The following is a 19,357-nucleotide window of genomic DNA, read 5'->3' as shown; positions in this document are numbered from 1 at the left end:
CATATTGAAGATCTTATTTATTTTTTTTAAGTTTCTGCCCAGTAAGTCCAAAGTCTAGTTCTCTTTGTTGATAGGCTTTATATTTATATATTGTTCCTTTGGCTTGACCATCATTTCCTTTTTCTTTGTCCTGCAATCTTTGGTTGCATGCTGTACATTTTAGTATTTTAAAGTGTTAACTCTGAGATTTAAAGTCCTGGAGTTGTATGTCCTTTATGTTTGTGTCCAGCTAGTGATATGACAGAGATTGTCTAGAAGGTTAGAAGCTAATCTAAGTAAATAACCAAGGCAAAAAACACCTTCAATGTCTTTGCAAATTGCCTCTGCTTTGGCTCGTGGTCTCCTTCAGAGTGTAACCCTCCTCTCAAGACCGTCAAGCTGAGGCAAATGCTAAGTGTAGGGACCTCTCTTAACTGAGCCTCTGTGGAGCTGGAGCCACAGAGGATGTTTCTTTTCCTGGGCTTGTACTTGCTAGATACTTTAGGAATTCCCCTTTTACAGTTTACAGGGGTTCAAGTGAACATCCCCTCTACTCCTTTGACATAGACCTCCTCTGACTCCTGGGTACTGTTTTGTTGTTGTTTTGTTTTGTTTTTAGGAGTCACCAAGGAATGAATCCAGGACCTCATACATGGGAAACAGGCACTCAACCACTGAGCTACGTCCACTTCCCCTGGGTACTCTCTTTCTCTTTTTTTTTAAAAGATTTATTTTATTTATTTATTCTCTCCACCCCCTTGTTGTTTGCATTTGCTTTGTCCATTTGTTGTGTGCTAGTCTTCTCTTTCTAGGAGGTACTAGAGACGAACCTGGGGATCTTCCTTGTGGGAGGGAGGCACTAATTGCCTGAGCCACCTCCACTCCCTGCTTTATTGCATCCCTCATTGTGTTTCCTTGCTGTCTCTTGGTTGCATCTTCTCACTGCTTCCATCTTGTTGTGTCAGCTTGCCGAGCCAGCCCATTTCCTCAGCTTGCCATTGTGCAAATTTTCCAGGAGGCACCGGGAACTGAACCCAGACCTCCCATGTGGTAGGCAGGAACTCAGTCATCTGAGGCACATTTGCTTCCCCTCTGGGTACTTTCTTGAGTGACTTAATGGAAGTAGTCCTTTGCCCCAGGCCATTTCAAATTAATTATTTCTCACACTGTCCCAGCTATCTGCAATCAGTTCTTCAAGGCCTCAGGATAAACTCTGACAGGGCAGGCAAGTCAGAGTCAAACCAGACTCAGTCTTTCAGACTTCCACCCAATAGTTTGTCCGCTACTCCATCACATGTACCCCAGTGAGTTAACAGGGGCCACTCTGCTCTGCCTGGAAGAGGGCCAGGGACCCACAATGGGAACTGCAAGCTGGCTCCACCACATATTGTGAAGGAGGAGAGAGGGGGAAACAAGGGCACCAAGAGCTTCTTCTATGGCTTTTGAAGCTGCTTTCCCTTGATTCAGCACTGCCCTTTAACTGTTTCTGTAGTTTTGACCCTCAAAGCTGGCCCCCAGAGATCTGAGGGAGCGGAACAAAGGTAGAGAGATCTTCAGTCTACACACACCCAGAGTTTGAGGACTAGGTCTTTATGACCTGTCTTGGCTGCAGTCCCCACTGCTACCTGGGAAAAGGGGGTTGTTAGCTGCTATAGAGAGAGTGTAAGTCACTGATATTTATTGCATTTTACTAGCCTCTTCCTCCCTAGATGCTACACAGTGTTCCACTAGACTATAGAGTTTTAAAGTAGTTGATTCAGACACTTCCTGCCAATTTAATAGTAGCTTTGGTGGAGGATCTGATTCCTGGAGCTTCCTACTCTGCCATCTTCCCACAATTCTCTAATCCTTAGTTCTTAATTTGCAGAGGAGGTTTAGATCCACTATAAATGTCTAATTAAGAGTAAAATTACCCTTCAGTCCTGGAAACAGCTTTCTTGTGTCTAACCCAGCATCAAATGCAGTGAAAGGAAGCCTGTCAGTTTTGTTGCTATTGTCATTTTGTTTTGTAGTGGGGTAATTCCACCCTTCTCTCTTATAACTTTAATACCTTTATTCCATATGATTTGAGAAGCACCTAATTATGATGTTGTCTCACTCTATAAACTACTGGTATGCTTCAGTGAAGCCAGAGCTAGGTTTGGATCTGGATGTTCATGAGAAATATGTTGGCAAAAATGTAAGTTTGCCTTCAACCCATGAGGAAGATTTGGAAAATTATGTCACAGCATTCTCATAGCAGATGTAGCAGCAGTAGTAATCAGAGAACTCAAAATTTTAATTTGAGAAAATTTTTAAGAATTTAGATATTCTCCTCCTGTTTCCTTGTGAGTTGATTTTTATTCATCAATTTTTTTCCTTGAAAGTAATATAGATGGTGTTTGTACTTAATGAGCAATTGATGAAACAGAAGTCACACTAGCTGGTTCTTCCAAAGCCTGCATGGCCAGAGGCAGTCCATCCTCTATATTACAAAAGCAAGATTTTTTTTCTTCCTACTACTTTCTTATGTTGTTAGTATCAGTCTTGTCCTAACTCCTTACTGTGTTGTGTGTGGGTTTTTTTTTTCTATATTTAGTTGCTATCATTTTACAAATACACCCCTGGAGTCTTCATCTCCACAGAAATCTGGTGCAGGTATCTTGAAAGGAGAGAAAATTATTTATATTTCTTGTTCTCTTCAGATATACAAACCCAGGAGATCATCACCTGCCTGCCCTCTCTCCTCCCTGAGTTGGGGATAATTGGCATGTTATTATTAGACACTATTATGGTTATTATTTTCATTTCAAAAAGACTTGAAGGCATACACTTTAGGTCCGCAGAAGGAAAGGCACATTCAGACAGTTGCATACCTCCTACTGGTAGGCAAAGTCAATGACTTAGAAACTTAAGAGCCTTTAAAATCTGAAATGGTTTTTATTTGTTTTTTACTGAGGCATAAGAACATATTGATTAATGTAAACTACAGTCACAGGCTCTCAGAGAAGCAGAATTTTAAGCTTTTTGTATTGTAGTAAGAATTTGACAGTCATGTGTTCTTCATGTTCTGAAGTCAGATCATCGATTTCATAATTTCTAAAATTCTGTGTATATTTTTACATGTACTGAAATATACTTGAAATGAACTTGCAGAGAATCCTGTTAGCAGCAGTTAATATGTTGTGGCAAATATCCTTTCCTCTGAATGGGCTAACCTGGTTTTGAATGACTATCGTTTGCTTCTTAGAAGGTAATTAACAATCACCCCATTTCTTAGACTGAAATGGAAAAGTTGTGTGAGCCATTTCTCAGCTTTTGTGGTTTGTGGATTATAAAACGGAGTATTCCTCAGAGTCATCCTCAGGGTCCCCCAAATGTCCCATTTTTAAAGAGCAAAATGTATGGCTTTGATACAGTGATTTGAAGAGGGATCAGGGAACCTAGTTTTCCTACAACTGAAAATGTATGACTCTTCCAAGAAGTAGTGCTTTTTTAAATCCACTATAAGCACTGTTCAAGAGAATGCATATGGAGGTCACAGGTGTGATGTTCTTATTTCCTTAGGAAGGTTGTGATGCGTGTGTGATGCATCCGTAAATACACGAAGAGGCATTGAGTATCAAGTGTTAGCTTATATGTTTCAATTTCCACACCATGAGTTAGAAAGATAAATACACAGAGGTATTTCTCATACATTATAAAATAATTAACGTTTACAACTCTGATTTTAAAAGGAGTTGAATTCACAGTTAGAGAGCAACATGAAATTCAATAGAGTCAATTTTACGACATAATTTAGAGAAATCTGATTTGGACAATAGGTTTCCAATTACTGTTAATTGTGGTCATTTAATATTTGACAGGTAGGGCAGAGGCCCAAGACAGCAAGAATAAAGTACACATAGCATTAATATTGTAATTCAACTGATTCTTTTCTAACCTTGTGACAATAATTTCATGACATGCCTTATCATGTTTAAAATATATATATAACCAGATATTATAATTAAACATTAACAGGTGGTGGGTTTTTTTTTTTCATTTCCAACAAAATTTAGTATTACATGCACATTTTAGATTGCCTAACCTTCTAAAAGTTTCCAAAACACTTAGAATAAAATCTAAAGGCCTGTCATGGCCTATAGGCTTCTCCATGGTCCAGCTATTACTAACCTCCCAGACCCCATCACTGTTCTTCTCTCTGCTCACTATCCTGCAGCTGCACTAGTGTCCCTGCTGTTCTTTGAATACATCAAACATAGCTCTAATTCAAGGTCTTTGCATTTGCTCTCCTTTCTGCCAGACAAACTCTTCACTTGTTTGTTCACATGGTTCATTCCCTTACTTCAGTCTGGTTTCTGCTCAGATAACACTTCCTCAGAAAGAATTTTCCTGACACCCCTAAACTGAAGTGCCTTTCCCTGTCTCTGTCTAGCCTCTTACTCTGATTTATTTTTTAATAGGATTTATCAGTAACTTTCTATTTTAGATCTGCTTGTGTGTGTATGTTGACTGTCTCTCCCACTAGAATATGAGCTTCGTTGAAACCAAAATTTTGTCTGACTTGTTCTAGAACAAGACCTTGGCACAGCAAAAGAATCCAATAATATCTATTGAATGAATGAATGTGAATTCTCTTGGAAAAAAAATATTGACTTTGCATTTCTATACTGATATCAGAGAACATCTTGTCAATATGAACATTTACATGATTTCAGGGTTATAATATTTTAAGGGAAATATAAAGACCTAAAATTTGAATTGAGAAATATATAAGGAAAGAAATATATAAAGAATGCTTTCTATATGTGTGATATTTGTCTCTGCAAAGATTTACCATCATTCATCTGACCCAGGATTCTTTTTCTATATGATAATGTATTTAAATAAACATTTTTCTGATTATAAAATTAATTGTGCTGAATTTGAAAATTTGAGAAATGCATATAATACAAAAAGAATAATTTGAAATTGTCAGTAATTTTACTAGATATAAATAACCAGTTGTAAAATGACTTCCTTTCCTGTTAAATAAAATTGAGATTCAGTTGTTTACCATAGTCTTATTGTCCATATTTTCCCTTAATATTTTTCATTTAATAGTATATCTTTTTTATTATGCATATTCTTTTCTTTTTAATTAGAGAAGTTGTAAATTTACCAAAAAATCACGTTTAAAATACAGTTACCATATATCCCTCGCCCATTATTAAACTCTTGTATTAGTATGGTACATTTGCTATAGTTGATGAAAGAACATTAGTATATTTGTACTTTTAACTCTAATCCATGGTTTAATTAGGGTTGTACAGTCCTCTTTTTTTTTTTTAATTCTCACTAGCACAAATATCTCTGCAATTAAAACAATCTTTGCTCACTTGTGTAAATTTCTAGAACTAGAATTGCTATGTCAAAGGATTTGGGCGTTTTAAATTTTGACAAATATTGCCAAATTGGCATCTACAAAGATTTTGCAAATTTATGCCTGCAGTAACAGTAAATGAGAGTTCTTTTCACATGTGCTCTGCAACACTGGGTCTTCTAATCTTTTATAGAATGACTGCTGATATAGTATCTTACTTTAATTTGTATTTATTTTAATTTGAGTAAGAGTCATCGTATTTTTATATGTCTGTTAGCCATTTGTATCCTCCAGGATATATCTCAAATATTTCTTCTATTTTTTCAGTGGGAGAGATATAATTAGAACACATACACTTCTCCTACATTACTTTTTCACAATTATTTACTTTACCATGATCAAGTTTGTATGATCTCATGTGATTATTAGAATAAAATTACACCTTCAAAAAGTTGAATGCTTTGCTCATGATGAAGTTTGCAATATATGTACTCTGGGCCTGTCTGACTCCAAACCAATTTTTGTTTTGTTTTGGTATTTCCAATCCACAGAAATGAAAGGTCATCTGCCATCATCATGTAGTAACCCCCTGTTCTTGTTGCTGTGACCAAATGAGAATGAGCAGCTCAACTTTTTCTATTCTAGATATTGTAATCATGCTGACTTATATTAGAGCAGTATCCTTCTTACTCACAAGTTGATTTCAAATCCTTTAACTCATTTTATCCTGAAAAATGAATCCTGTAAAGTAGATAAGACCGAAAATATTGCTTTCATTTGTCACCCAAGAGGAAAAACAATCTCAGGGAAATGACGTGGTTGGGGTCAGCAGTTAGTTAATGCAGAACCAGAATCAGAATCCAGGATTTATGATTTTCAGATATACAATGATGAGCTATTGTTTGCTGAGTCAAATGTACAAGTTTGACGTAATAGTAGCCTTGATATAAACAATGCTGAAAATGAAAGCAAAAACTAAAGTATAGTTTTGTATTTTTCAATTTGCCTGATGTTTTACAGTTTTTCATTGCAAAAAAAGAGTTTATAATATCAGCCTGTTCCTATGTGAGAATCTCTGTCTTCCTCCTGTCCAAGAATAAAATGATTGTTTTAATGTTCAAGGTCAAAAATCTGTAGAGACGGCCCCTAAATGAAAGATGAGAAACCCATACACACAAATCACTCTTATTCTAAGTTAGAAATATTAAAGCGGTTTGAAGTGCATGGGCAAGCTCAGTGATTGGCATGTCTTCAGTGAGGCCAAAATTTTATTTTGGATTTATTTCCATTTTGAATATAATGGAGTTATAATTAGTATTTTATTAATATATTCATATTTTAGTGTTATTATTTACATTTTATGAGTTAAACATTCACAGTATTCAAAGATATGCATCTTAATTGATCTTTTATTATACTTATTTCTAATGGAAAATAACCTTAATTTAAATGAAAATCAGTAAGAAAATAGGAATCACTTAATCAATTTGTCTTTCAATTTGCCTTCCAACACAACTTGCAGAATCCCTGCTTGTAACTTACCTCATATTCTACATTTCCACATCTGAGAATGTTGCTTACTATATTTTATAACTTTTGCCTGGCAAAAAACATATTTTTCCCCAAGTGTACCCCAAATTTCATTATCTTTGAGAGATGACTCAGTGTTAGGACATCAATAAGATTTTCACTTTGAGTTTCTTTTTCTTATAGTGGCAATGGCCTTTCAAAATCTTTTTTATTTCATTCTGACCCATGTATGAGTTTAGTAAAATCTGCAGACTTGCCTGTGATTGTAAAAAGACTTTCCTGATACAAACTTGCTGAGCTCTAATAAGGCTTCAGCCTGAGTGAGGATTACCTCCTTAGAACCCCTTTTAAACCAGTTAAGCCAACCTCTTTCGATAATGAAATTGTCCCAGGGCAGGTAAAACAATCTTAGAGGTGCCTGACTTAACTTAGTTTAAGAGGAAAAGTAGGTTGATCTGTAATACCGGTCACTGACATTAGCTGCATATGTGTCTTTTCTTTTGGAACAGCTCGATGGTTATTCGGGACTTAACCTTACGCAGTGCTGCTAGCTTTGGCTCCTTTCACCTGATTCGTCTACTCTACGACGAGTATATGTTCTACTTAGTAGAGCATCGTGTTGCCCAGGCAACAGGAGAGACACCTATAGCAGTGATGGGCGAGGTAAGAGAGGCTAAAAAAGCTATGACCCCTGGGTTTTTAAAAAAGAATTTGAATTACAATTCAGTCTCTATATAGTAATTATTGATTAAAGCAGTGATTCTAACCCATGAGTCTTAGACCCTGGAAAGACTGTGTGTGGAGCTATTGCAAAGGGTCCTTAAATCCCTCTGTTCATTTTTATTTAACTAAATCATAGGATTCTAAAGTTATAGATTGGATCATGTAAATTTTCATGGAATGTTTTAACTTATTATAAAGGTGTCTGTAAAAGGAAAGTTCAAGAGCCAATGAACAAAAAAAAAAAAATCCCTATTGAGTGGGAAATAAGAAAGACATGCTAAGGCTAGGACATACAGAGGAAAAATATTTTGTATTTAAAATAAAAAATATTCCCCAATTTCCAAGAACAGAATGAATGTTTCTATTTCAGCAGGATAGTGACATTGATAGTGGTAGTGGTGGTGATGGTACTGGTAATAATGATAGCTAAAATTTTAGGGCACTTATTATGTGCCAGCCATGGTTCTAAGTGCTTCACATAAAAGCATTTAACATTTACAGCTCTTTAAGATAGGAACTATTTGTCCTGTTTTACAGTTAAGCATCTGAGGTTCATACAGGTAGCTAAGGCAAAGAGAAATGAAGTGATTACAAAGGTAGCAAGTGTTGGAGCTCTCTTTTGAACAGTCTGATCTTCAAGACTATGCTTTTAACTACTAAAGATATAAAAATATTTTTTTCCTCAGAATTTCTAGATAGTAATCAAAATGTCTTCAGCAAATGTCAAAAAGCTAAAATAAGGGTTGGTTAATATAATGAGGGATATATGCAGATGCTCAAATGAATTTGGCAGTGGCTCATTTCGTTATATGGAATTGGGGATATTTCGTATCTTGCTGGATTATACCAAGTTGACAATATTACAAATTACCCAAATTATATTAAGCAGTAAAGAAAAAAATGTTCATATTTAAGCTATGTGTTTATCTTAAAAAGAACTATAAATAAATATTAGATACTTTTCCAAGTTTAATAAATATAATAATGAAAGTATAAATAAAGATACATTAAAATACTTACAGGGACCTCCATAAGTATTCTAGTTTTAATAAAATCCATATCAAACTCGTTTAGCATGTCGGTTGAAGTACTCCTCTTTTCCTTTTATTTAAAATCCCTTGGTGTAATCTGTATGTGTTTGTATGATATTCTGTGATGATAATTGGAACTAAAGATGCCAAATATTTCATGAGATTAAGCAAGAATCACTGTATATTTTGAATTGTAGACAGGACCTCATGAGACAAAAAAAACTTGGACTTTTCTTAAATTTGTCTTCCTCTCTTGCCTCTTTCTTTAGTTGTTTTAGAGATGCCTGAGTGTCAAATGCCCAGTTGACATATAGATTAAGTACTATAAAATTTCTCAACACAGAATTCAGAACTTTGAAATGGACTTGGCTTTTTATATATTTGACACATTTGCTATCCACCTCATCTTTTCCTGGGCTTCTTTCACACAGATGAACAGGATAATGATAACAGGGATTCTCATTAACCCCATGTGGCTAATCCCTATGTGCAGTCTTTGCTTCCCTTGTATCTCCAGGGAACAGAGGCAGCGGGCATGAGCTGATCACACAGTGGGAAAGCTTGGCAACCTCCTCACATGCTTGGACAGGCAGTACTGGCTCACCAATGTTAAAATGGCTTACATAACCAGTACTGCCAACTCATCATCCTAATAGCCATGCTTTTTTTCACTACACGTAAACAATGTAAATGCATAGGACAGATTGCCACAAAGGGCAAAGATGTGATGTAAATAAAATCTGGATGAGAAAATAAGGTATAAAATACCTTCTATAAGAGCAAAGATGTAAGCATACCTATTGATTTCTTCACTTACTATCCCCTTACCCAACTTATAGGAAAATCCTTTGAGCTGCCTGTACTCATCCATTATTCAGCCTGGAAAGCCAATTAAGGCTAATTTTGAGTGGTCCATCTCCCCATACAACATTGGTGCCTCATACACCTGTTGGCCTTTTTACACCTGTTGGCTTTTAACACATTTTCATATCTAAAATTCCTTTATTCTGGAGAAAATACAAAGAAATACAAATGAAATTCAAGAAAGAAAGCTATTTGCTTATATTCGCCTTGCAGTGTTATCCTAGACTGCCCTGGAAACCAGGTTGGAGATAAAAAAAAAAAAGGCCTTTACATGCTGAAGGTCGGTTGTATTCTTAGTCCTTTGGGTGACTTCCCTTTCCCAAACCCGCTGTCCAAAAGTGCCTGTGTTCATAGTAGGAGGAACATACCATGCTAAAATCCATAAAAATCACCATTATTTTCAATGGCAGTAAGTGGTTTTCTATCATTGTCAACAACAAACATAAAAACAATAATAATTGTAACTATTTCTTGAAAGCTTACTATATACTTGGTGAAATTTAACTTTTGATCTATCTACTGTCAGCCTTTCTCAGTAAATGGCACCATGATCCTCCCTGTTGATCATACTGACCCCCGTACCAAGCAATTACTAAATCTGTTGGTGTTACCTGTAAAAATTTCACAAATCTATCCATCACACTCTATCTCCACTGTCATAACCCTGGTTTTATACAAAATCTCTGCTCTTTCCCAAACTCCCATATTGCACTGAGTATCATCTTAAGAAAATGCAAAGCTGATTGTGTTAACTCCTACTTAAAATCCTTCAGTGGCTTTCCCTTGCTATTAAAGGACAAAATTGGTTCCTTATTACACGACACCTTATGTGATCTGGCCCTGCCTCTCTCATCAACCTCTGCCTTCCACTTCCTGCTCCTTCTGTTGCAGTCATGGTGGCCTTTTCTTCTTATCCATCAAGCTTTTTATGATCACAGGTCCACTGCATAAGTGGTTCTTTCTACCTGAAACATTTTACCCACCTCTCCTTGTCCAGTCTGACTCCTACTTATCCTTCAAGTCTTAAATAACAGTTCCTCAGGGAGATCCAATTTTCTCAGACTACCTTAGATATTCCTATTATGCTTGCTCATTTGTAGTTTTACTTTTCATTCTAGAACCTATGTAATATTAATTGTGTGATTCTTTGTATGATTTGTATCATTGGAGATTTAATGCCTACCTTCCTGTGGAAATAATAGAATGGAATTCTGTTTCTAGTTCTGTTATATATCGTGTTACATCTTGGGCAAATCATGTTCACTTATGTTGAAAACTAGATTTTTCATCCCTGAATATAAATTATTAATTTATTTAACAAATATTTGTTGAGCACCTACTCTAGATCAAACACTATAATGATTGGGATATAATGATGAAGAAAATGGATTTTGACCCTGCCTTCAAGGAACATATATTTTAGAATGGGATGCATATTTATTAAATAATCACCTAATTACATAATTTAAAAGTGTGATAAGTGCTATTACGGAAAATTAAAGGGAGCCTACATCATGAGATACTTAATCTGGCAGGTGGGGGGGAGCGGTCTGGGAAGGCTTCCCCAAGGACAGGATATTTGAGGTGAGATCTGAAAAAGGAGTTAACTGTTAGTAAATAGTGAGAATCTGAAGATAAGGGATGGAGACTTGCTGCAGGCAGGAAAATGTGCACAGGTCCTGCCCGAGATGGGAGGGAGCATAGCAAAGGGGGAGTTTTCATGGGAAACCTGAGGTTCTGGCACCAGGGAAACCAGTTATAAACTGTCAGATTCAACAGACAAGGGACAGAATTGGCCTTTCTTCAACTTCTGTAATTAAAAAGAAGAAAAAAATAATAATTCGATTAGGATAGAAAGCCAGTTCAAGTGATAGCTAGCACCTACGTAGTGGTTATATGCCAGGCACAGTTCTACATGCTTTATGTATATTAACTTAATAACTTACAGCAGCCCTATGAGTGGATACTTGTCATTATCCCTGTTGTAGAGGGGATGAAGTAAGACTCAGAGCCATCAACTCACTAGCCCAAGATCACATAGCAACCAAATTGTGAAATCTGATTCTGAAACTAAACATCTGGCACCAGAGTCCTTCCTGTTAGCCACAAGCCTTATTACCTGCTCAAATATGGGGTAGGATTGGAGCAAAAAACAGCTCAGAAATCATTGAGGAGAAGCCTAGAAACAATTATAAATGTTAATGGGCAATTATTTTACCTTTATTGGTGTTTTTTTGAGGAGTATCAGACAGCTAAAAATGGCCAGCAACAAGGAAAAGGACTTTCCTTTTAAAGTAAGTTAAGTACAATTAATATGTCTTTTCATTCATTTGAACTCAGTAAATAAGTTTTTAAATTAACATTATTTGAGCAGACATGTGAGGTCAACATATTCAACATGTAAACAAAGTGTGTAAGCAGACAAATATCTTTTCATGCCTGTAACACTATCATTTAAATTGTTGAAATGAAAACTGACATATAATGGAGGCCTCAGGTTGGAAACAGTATTAAAGTTCCCCAAAATTTTCTTCTAAATGCCCTTCCAATGCTACTATATTAATGTTGATTAGTAAATTATTTAAAGCATTTGCAATTCCAGAGTTTCATTTTTAAATTTTTTCCTAAATAATAAAAAGAAAACAGTATTTATTTACTGCTAGAAGTATGTAACTTTTTGGATTTTTATTTAACTATTATAAATGTGCCCATAGCCTTTCTGGCAGTGTTGAAATTTTAAGAGTAGGAATAAAATAAAATAAACAATTTGCATCTGTTTGCACACCAGTTAAATTAAAAGGAAAAATCATAAGGCTTACTATGTAACTCTGATAAGAAGAATTGAGCAGAAAAATATCATTATATTTGAATTATACAGCTTTTTGGAATATTTCTAATTGAGAGTTTATCGTATATGTGCTTTATCTCCATTATAGTCCATTAATATATTCCATTATATATATTCCAATATAGTCCATTAATATATTCACTGAAACTATGAAATGTATTGCTTTCTAAAAATGGTTTTCTCTAACAAACATTTTTATATTTATTTATTGACTGTATTTACATTTTTATCATAATTTGATTATTACACTTATTTAACTATCTTACTTTAATATTTTATCTAAGCTATACCTCTATAGTCAGCTTTTTGAAATAAAAAATAAGACCAAAGATTCTTTATTTGTTCAATTGTGAATATGAATATGGGAAAGATAATACTTCAGTAAAATTGCAGGGGGAAAAATTAAAGAACCCTCATGGTTTTATACCATCACAGGAAAAATGTCTAGTATTCATCAAAACGAATATTCAAATAGAAGGAAAAAATATTCAAAATCTGAAAACTGGAGAAGAGCAATAACAGTACAGCCAGCAAGCTTTTGGGATAAAAGTTCAGTGAAGTAGTTCCATTTTGTACTTCACTGAAGTACAATTGTGGTAAATAAACATTAATGCTTAAAGTAAAATCAAACCAAAGAAAATTTTCAGGGAGCATTTTTCTAGTGCAGCTAGGGAATACATGGAAAAGTGTGCCTTTGGAATAATAATAAACTTGTTATAGAATATTTTAAAAGGAATGAATTGCATCACAAGGTAAGATCATTTGCAGGGGGAAAAAGTCTTAGAACAATAGTAATGTAAAAAGGAATACTTGGCAAAAGTTTTATTGTTTATTGCTTTTATAGTAGAGGTTATTATTTTATTGTGTTAATATTTTTCTAATTGAGGACTAGCCTTATGACAACCACTGTACTAGGTATTTTATGTTATTGTTTAATATTCCCTGAAACCTTGCAAAAATTGTATGAGTATCCCCATTTTACCATTGAGGAAAACAGAGGCTGAAAGTTGCCCAAACTCAGAACTAGCAAGTGGTAGAGCTAACTTTAGAACATAAAACTGTCTATACTAAATAGCCAAATAAGCTTAATCCACATTTTAACTTTTTACTATGCAAATTACTTACAGAAAGTTTCAGAATAGAGGCCAATTTATTTTTTCTGTACTGTACAACACTGCCAAATGCACACACACACTCATAATCATATACAAACCAGGTGCCTAGCATAAAACCTTTCATTATTTTGTTCCAAGGCTTCTTTCCTCTACCTTATAGGATGCATCTTGATAGTGCTACCACCCTTTTCCCCTTCCACTTTTTGTTAGATAGTAAGAATACACAAGCTAAAAGGAATATTAATCTAAGCAAATTGTAACTGGAAAAATAAATCTGCCAGAAAACAACAAATTACACCCTTCAACTCTTCTGAACCCACATAGAGATCAGACGTAAGTCAATATAATTTTCCTAGAATTTGTAGCTTGCTTTTTTAGCTGTAGCTCTTCTCCCGTGTATTGGTACAGTTTCTGAAAACTTAAAGTAAATGATAAAAGTGACCCCTGGAGGAGAGATGTAGAAGTCCGTTCTCCTGCCCCTTCATCCTTCTGTTTCCTAAGAATTGACTCTGTAGGAGCTCTCCCATTGAGTCCTCCTATTTCCTGGTTTGTCATTCTGTTCCTTTCTCTCCTTGCATTTGAGAAAAGAAACTATTGACTCACTAGCCTGGGGCTACATCCCTTTCCCTCTGGAATACCTGCTTATTATAAACCTTCATATATCGGTTTCTTTCCCCACCTGCTCAGCCCCTACCCTGTCCTCATCCTCTTCAGGGAATGGAGAAAGTTTTGCTTATAACTGTGGTCCAAACATAGTCCTCCAGTGGGTGCCCAAAAAATATTCATGCAAGGAAATAGGAAAGAATGGTGAAAGTACAGATTACCATTTTATAGGACTTCTCATTGAATTTCATCATAGATACACCAGATTTCTTTACTCAGGAAAATAAAGCTTCTAGACCAAAAAGTGAACCTTCTCCCCAGAATGTTCCTGTCAGAAATACTTCAGAGAACCTCTGCACAAAGTTTGGTTTCCAAGTGCTTACAACTAGAGAGAACAGTTTTCCTAGAGTTTGGAAGTGGGAAAAAAGAAGAAAATAGAAGTCCAAGAGTTTTTAAAACATTTCAAGAATTAAACTGGGTTTTGATGGCATCAAGACAGAAATCTCAGCACACAGTCCTCTTCAGCAAAGTCTACCCCAGGCTATTTGTTTAAAACCAACAAAAAAAGAGTAACTGGTAGCTTTGTTCCTTGGGTAGCCCCAACCTGAGAGCTAGAAGTGTAGATTCCCTGGCATAGGTTAAGCATGACAGCACCCTATGCTGGCCTCTTTTTTTAACATGCTGTTATACTGTTCCTAGCCCAAGTGGCTGCTCTGACTTTGAGACTTTTTGATATTTTGCTTGTGGCCACGGTTGAAGCTGGTGCTTGCTAGTCCTGCTGATAGGGAAAAAAAAAAAAATAGCATTTGTTTGAGATGAACAAGTTCCTAAATTCATAGGCATTGTTTTCTGCTTTACTTTAATACTGTCACTGTACTGCACTGCTATAAAATATGTCATAAAAAGTAAAGATTTTCTATAAGAATATGGGCTTTGTATGGTGGTAATAAAAGTACTTCAAACTTGATACATGTTTGTAAAGGTTTTCTTGGTACAAACAGAAGATGTTTCCACTCATACCCTTATTATTACTTCGGTAGATTCATAATGATTTCCAAAAATGGAGGTTTCTTTTGTTTTTTTGTTTTGTTAAGAAATTCAAAAGTGCTCCTTTGATATAATAAACTAGTCCCATGGTTTTCTATAGGCTAATGCAGGTGGCCCAAGTGAAGGCATTCTTAAGTTAGGAGCCTCAAAGTTCTTTCTCCTCTACTCTCAGTTTTATTTACATAAAGTGTATGTTGGCAGGCCCAAGCCTGATATTTGCAGGGCCCAAGGTACCATATGTCCAAATATTTAAAAGTTACAATTCAAACAGATCTGTCTCTCCACCTACCTTGATATATATATATCTTGATAACAACTTGGAAGACAGATTTGAATTTTAAAATCTCAGGCTCCTCCAAGGTCCATGCCAGAAAGTGGCAATATAGAGCCAGCCCCAGGCCCCTAGGCCACCACTCTTCTCTTACACCTCACTCTTTGTTCCATGACATGCTTAGATTCATGCTCATGTTTGGGGTCACCTCAGCCCAATGTTCAGGTTTTGTCCAGCTTCTACAAAAGTTGCCCCTTTTTGTCCATTCTTTCCCTTGAAAGGTAGACCTAGAGAAGAGATCTGCACATGCCTGCAAGTGAACTCAGGACCTTTGGAAAGGGAATTTTAGGGTCTCAGGTAACAGGAGTATCATCTGAGAATGGAGGGCAAAGATCTAAGAGAGCATATCCATGTGGCCCTGTGAACTCATGCTGTGGCCATGGCCACAGGAAAGCCAGAGCTGAGCTCTCAGAAGTGTGGAGCTCAGGGTAGAGGCCCTGGCTCTTACTTAGGCCTACGGGTGGTATTAAATGCTGCAGATTTTGAAATTACTTCTCCTCAAAAGCAACTAAGGCCTATATTCTTATTTCATAAACACTTCTCATGTGTGAGTGCTTCTTAGATATTTTAAAACCAATATAAAAGTACATGCCTTGCTGTGTTCTGGGAGGAGAAGGGAGGATGGCAAAAAAAAAACTTGAGCAGTTAGGGCCTTGATGAAAATACACTGCCTTGTACACAAGGGTCCAACAGCACATATCACCGGGAGAGCTGGCTGGCCCCAAGGAACAGCACCAACAGTGATTTTAGGGGAGGCTATTCCTTGGTGTAAAACAAACTGCCGGAAATCTTGGCTTTCTTAGCAGCCTTTAATAAATGCTGTTTTGTAATGCACAGAAAAGTAAACTTGTAGGGAAAAAAAACAACAGCGAACACAAGGTTTTATCAGATGGAATGTTAACATTGCTTGCAAATTTTATAAAATTGGAGATTAAAGTCAGTAACTGTTTTTCTTCAGTCAAAAATATTTTGATTGATTTGGTTCTTATTTGCAAGACATTTAAAGAAAGTAATAATGCTCTGAAACCTCTTACAGTTGAAAGAGGTTTCATTCCTCACCACCATCAAAAACATCCAAAATAGTTGCCGCTACTTAATCCTTATATAGCAGATGCCCAGCTATACATGATTTGTGAAGTTCAGAACATTACAAATTCAGGCTAACTATAAAGTGCTGAAAAGACGAGGATTGGGTCAGGAAGTTCCAAATCTGCATCTAAATAATCTTACTACTTCTGAGGGGAAAACTTTAAGTGGCCTCATTCTTTCATTGGCTTCTCAGAAGAGCAGAGAGAGAAGCAAAGAAAAACAGTTGTCTAGACCAGGGTCTCCAGGTTGATGTTCATCTGAGTTCCTCAGCTATTTCTAGTTATGTGATTGCCCTCATCCTGCCAAATATACAAAACACACACACACACATACACACAGTCCTTGCTATTTGAGTCATAAACATCGGTCAGTATATAAATCACCTCTAACACCAGTCCTAGATTGATTTTATAGTGCTAACAACCTTACCTTAAGTCAAAGACTAAGTAAGAAACCCTTCCATTCCCAGGCAGAATCCACTGTAGCCCCACTCTACTGGAGGCATTTGGTTTTGAAATACTTTTCTATGATCTTATTGTTGATTGGAATTCTAGGGTTTATCAGTGATACTTGTACCATTGTGTGTAAAATTCTTACCTTGAAAACTGAATTTTGAAGGCAATATGACTTGATGGAAGTATGATTCTCAGTCCTTTTGCAATCAGGAGCACATTTCTTCTCTGTTCATATCTAAGGACATCCAAGGCTCAAGAGTTTAATTTGTCCAGGATCACGTAAGTGATAGTGATAGAGTTGTGATTCAAACCCAGGCCAGGCTGACTGCACAACCTGTGTTCCTCCTATACCATGCTCCACATCTGAATTTAAATTCCATGCTTCCCATTTAATAGTTTTGCAGCCTATTAAATGGGCTGCAAATTACAAATTACATACCCTCTTGATAAAGATGGTTTCTGCACAGGGCCTTTATGACGATTAAATTTGATAGGTGAACAGGTAGGTAGGTGGAGTAAACAGGCAGGCACATAGTAGGTACCTGGTTGTTGTGAGTTCCATTTCCTTCCCCCTTCCTTTCCATAAGTATATAAATATCTGAAGCTGTGTATATTATACAGGGCAACTGTATTTAATTGCCTCCTACTCTGGGCTAGATTTTTTTTAATTGATTCTACTCAGATAATACTAATAATATGTACAATTGGGACCATCATTTCATGACTTTTTTGACCATACCAAGATGAAGTTAGAAGTTCAAATAAAACAGATAAAGTAAAGGCACATTAATTATTAAATAAAACTGTATTGTAAGGGGATACATTACCCATAGACAGTTTTTGAATGTTGAGTCAAATGATTCATGGAATTACAAAGAATAGCCCAAGTGGTAATCAGGGGCAAACTAATTCAATGCTTTGAAAAACACAACTAACAAAATAGAATGGAGAAAAGTCAATTTGAAAAAATGAAAGCAATAGGGAGGAAACACAAACAGAATTAGGTCTTACTAGATATTCAGAGCTAGACTCGAATTAAATCTTAACTAGTAGTGATGAATGAAAGATTTTTAGGTACTTGTGAAATGTGGAAAAGGCTTTATGTAGAAAATTATACATTACATAAAAAAGCAAGTCGCAAAGAAGACATTCCAATCGTAAGATAGAAACTATTTCAAATAATTTTATGGTCATCTGTACTTAGTGCTTGTGATAGTCTTAAAGATCTTTCCTAGAGCAAGGGACTCATTGGCAGAAACTGGCAAAATGTATACGTACATACATATATTCTTTCCTACATACATATATCAAAAGTTACCACTGCTGACAGCTGTTCTCCAATATGAGACCAGAGCATAACATTATTCTGAGTCTGTGTAAAGACTGCCCCAAAAGGGAGTCATTTTTTTCTACTTAAAGCTTTGAACTATTTGACCTGTCACCTGCTGCTGATCATGGTCCCCAGGTCATTAGAATTGCCTGGGTGACGTAGTAAAGTTTACAGTGTCGATTCTTCTATATATGCTTTCTGTACTCACTTCTTGCTGCTCATTGCATGCTAGCATCTTGGCATCTAGCGGGCAGCCTCTGTACAGCTTGGACCCTCCCAGAGCCATCATGCTTTCTGAGATCATGGGGGCTGCTTATGATGCAGTTGATGATACAGATGAAACTGTCCAAAGAACAGGATGTGTCCTATTCCACAAAATAAACCTTTAGCATTAGAGTTGCTTGATAGGCTCTCATTTTGTTGTAGAGCTAAGGGCCATTCTAACCTCACTACTTTGGATACATGTGTGGTATCAGCAAGTGTAGACCTTGAAATGCATCCTGTAAAAAAACTTTATACTGGTAAGAAGTGGTATATAATTCAAATTCTGTAAGTGAAAAATAAAATACAAATGCCTGAAGTGATAAATTTATCATCGGAGATGCATCGAGTCCTATATTCCTCACTCTTCAGTGAAGAACATAAAACAAACAAATTGAGGAAATGGTTACTATGTTCTAAACAGATTGATCTGGTGAGGTATGTTTCCTCCAATACTCACAACAACAACAAAAATTAATGTCAAATGGTCTTAAGCAAATGTGACCATTTTTGGGAAAAAAAACTTCTGTGTGTGGATTGTAGACTCTACTTCCAGTATATGACTTTTTCGTACTTCCTTTCTTCACAAGACATTTCCCCATTTATGAGCCCACTCTGAAAACCATCCTCATCTGGAATTATTCCTCCTTTGCTTTTACATCTAGCAATTTGTGAAATGCATGTAAAACCTCGGTTTTGCACCTCATAGGATATCAAAATTTTTCCTCTTATTCTAAAGAATTTTTATTTTAAAACTACTCTCTCTGTTTGCTATACATGTAGAACTTAGTCATTGATCCCAAACTG

General features: G+C 36.0%; 1 protein-coding gene across 17 annotated transcripts in view; it reads left to right on the top strand.

Annotated features, from left to right (window-relative positions):
• Positions 1-19,357, top strand: part of RFX3 (regulatory factor X3) — a 345,069-nt gene that overhangs the window by 309,234 nt on the left and 16,478 nt on the right. For all 17 annotated transcript variants that reach the window (XM_058301791.2, XM_058301786.2, XM_058301783.2 and 14 more), the window contains one exon: positions 7,363-7,516. In XM_058301791.2, coding sequence (XP_058157774.1) covers positions 7,363-7,516 — 154 coding nt within the window. The remainder of the gene's footprint in view (positions 1-7,362; positions 7,517-19,357) is intronic.

This window comes from Dasypus novemcinctus, chromosome 8 (assembly GCF_030445035.2).
Source record: "Dasypus novemcinctus isolate mDasNov1 chromosome 8, mDasNov1.1.hap2, whole genome shotgun sequence".
Classification (NCBI taxonomy): domain Eukaryota; kingdom Metazoa; phylum Chordata; class Mammalia; order Cingulata; family Dasypodidae; genus Dasypus; species Dasypus novemcinctus.
The sequence above is the reverse complement of the archived record's forward strand: the minus strand, read 5'-3'. Positions and strand labels throughout refer to the sequence as shown.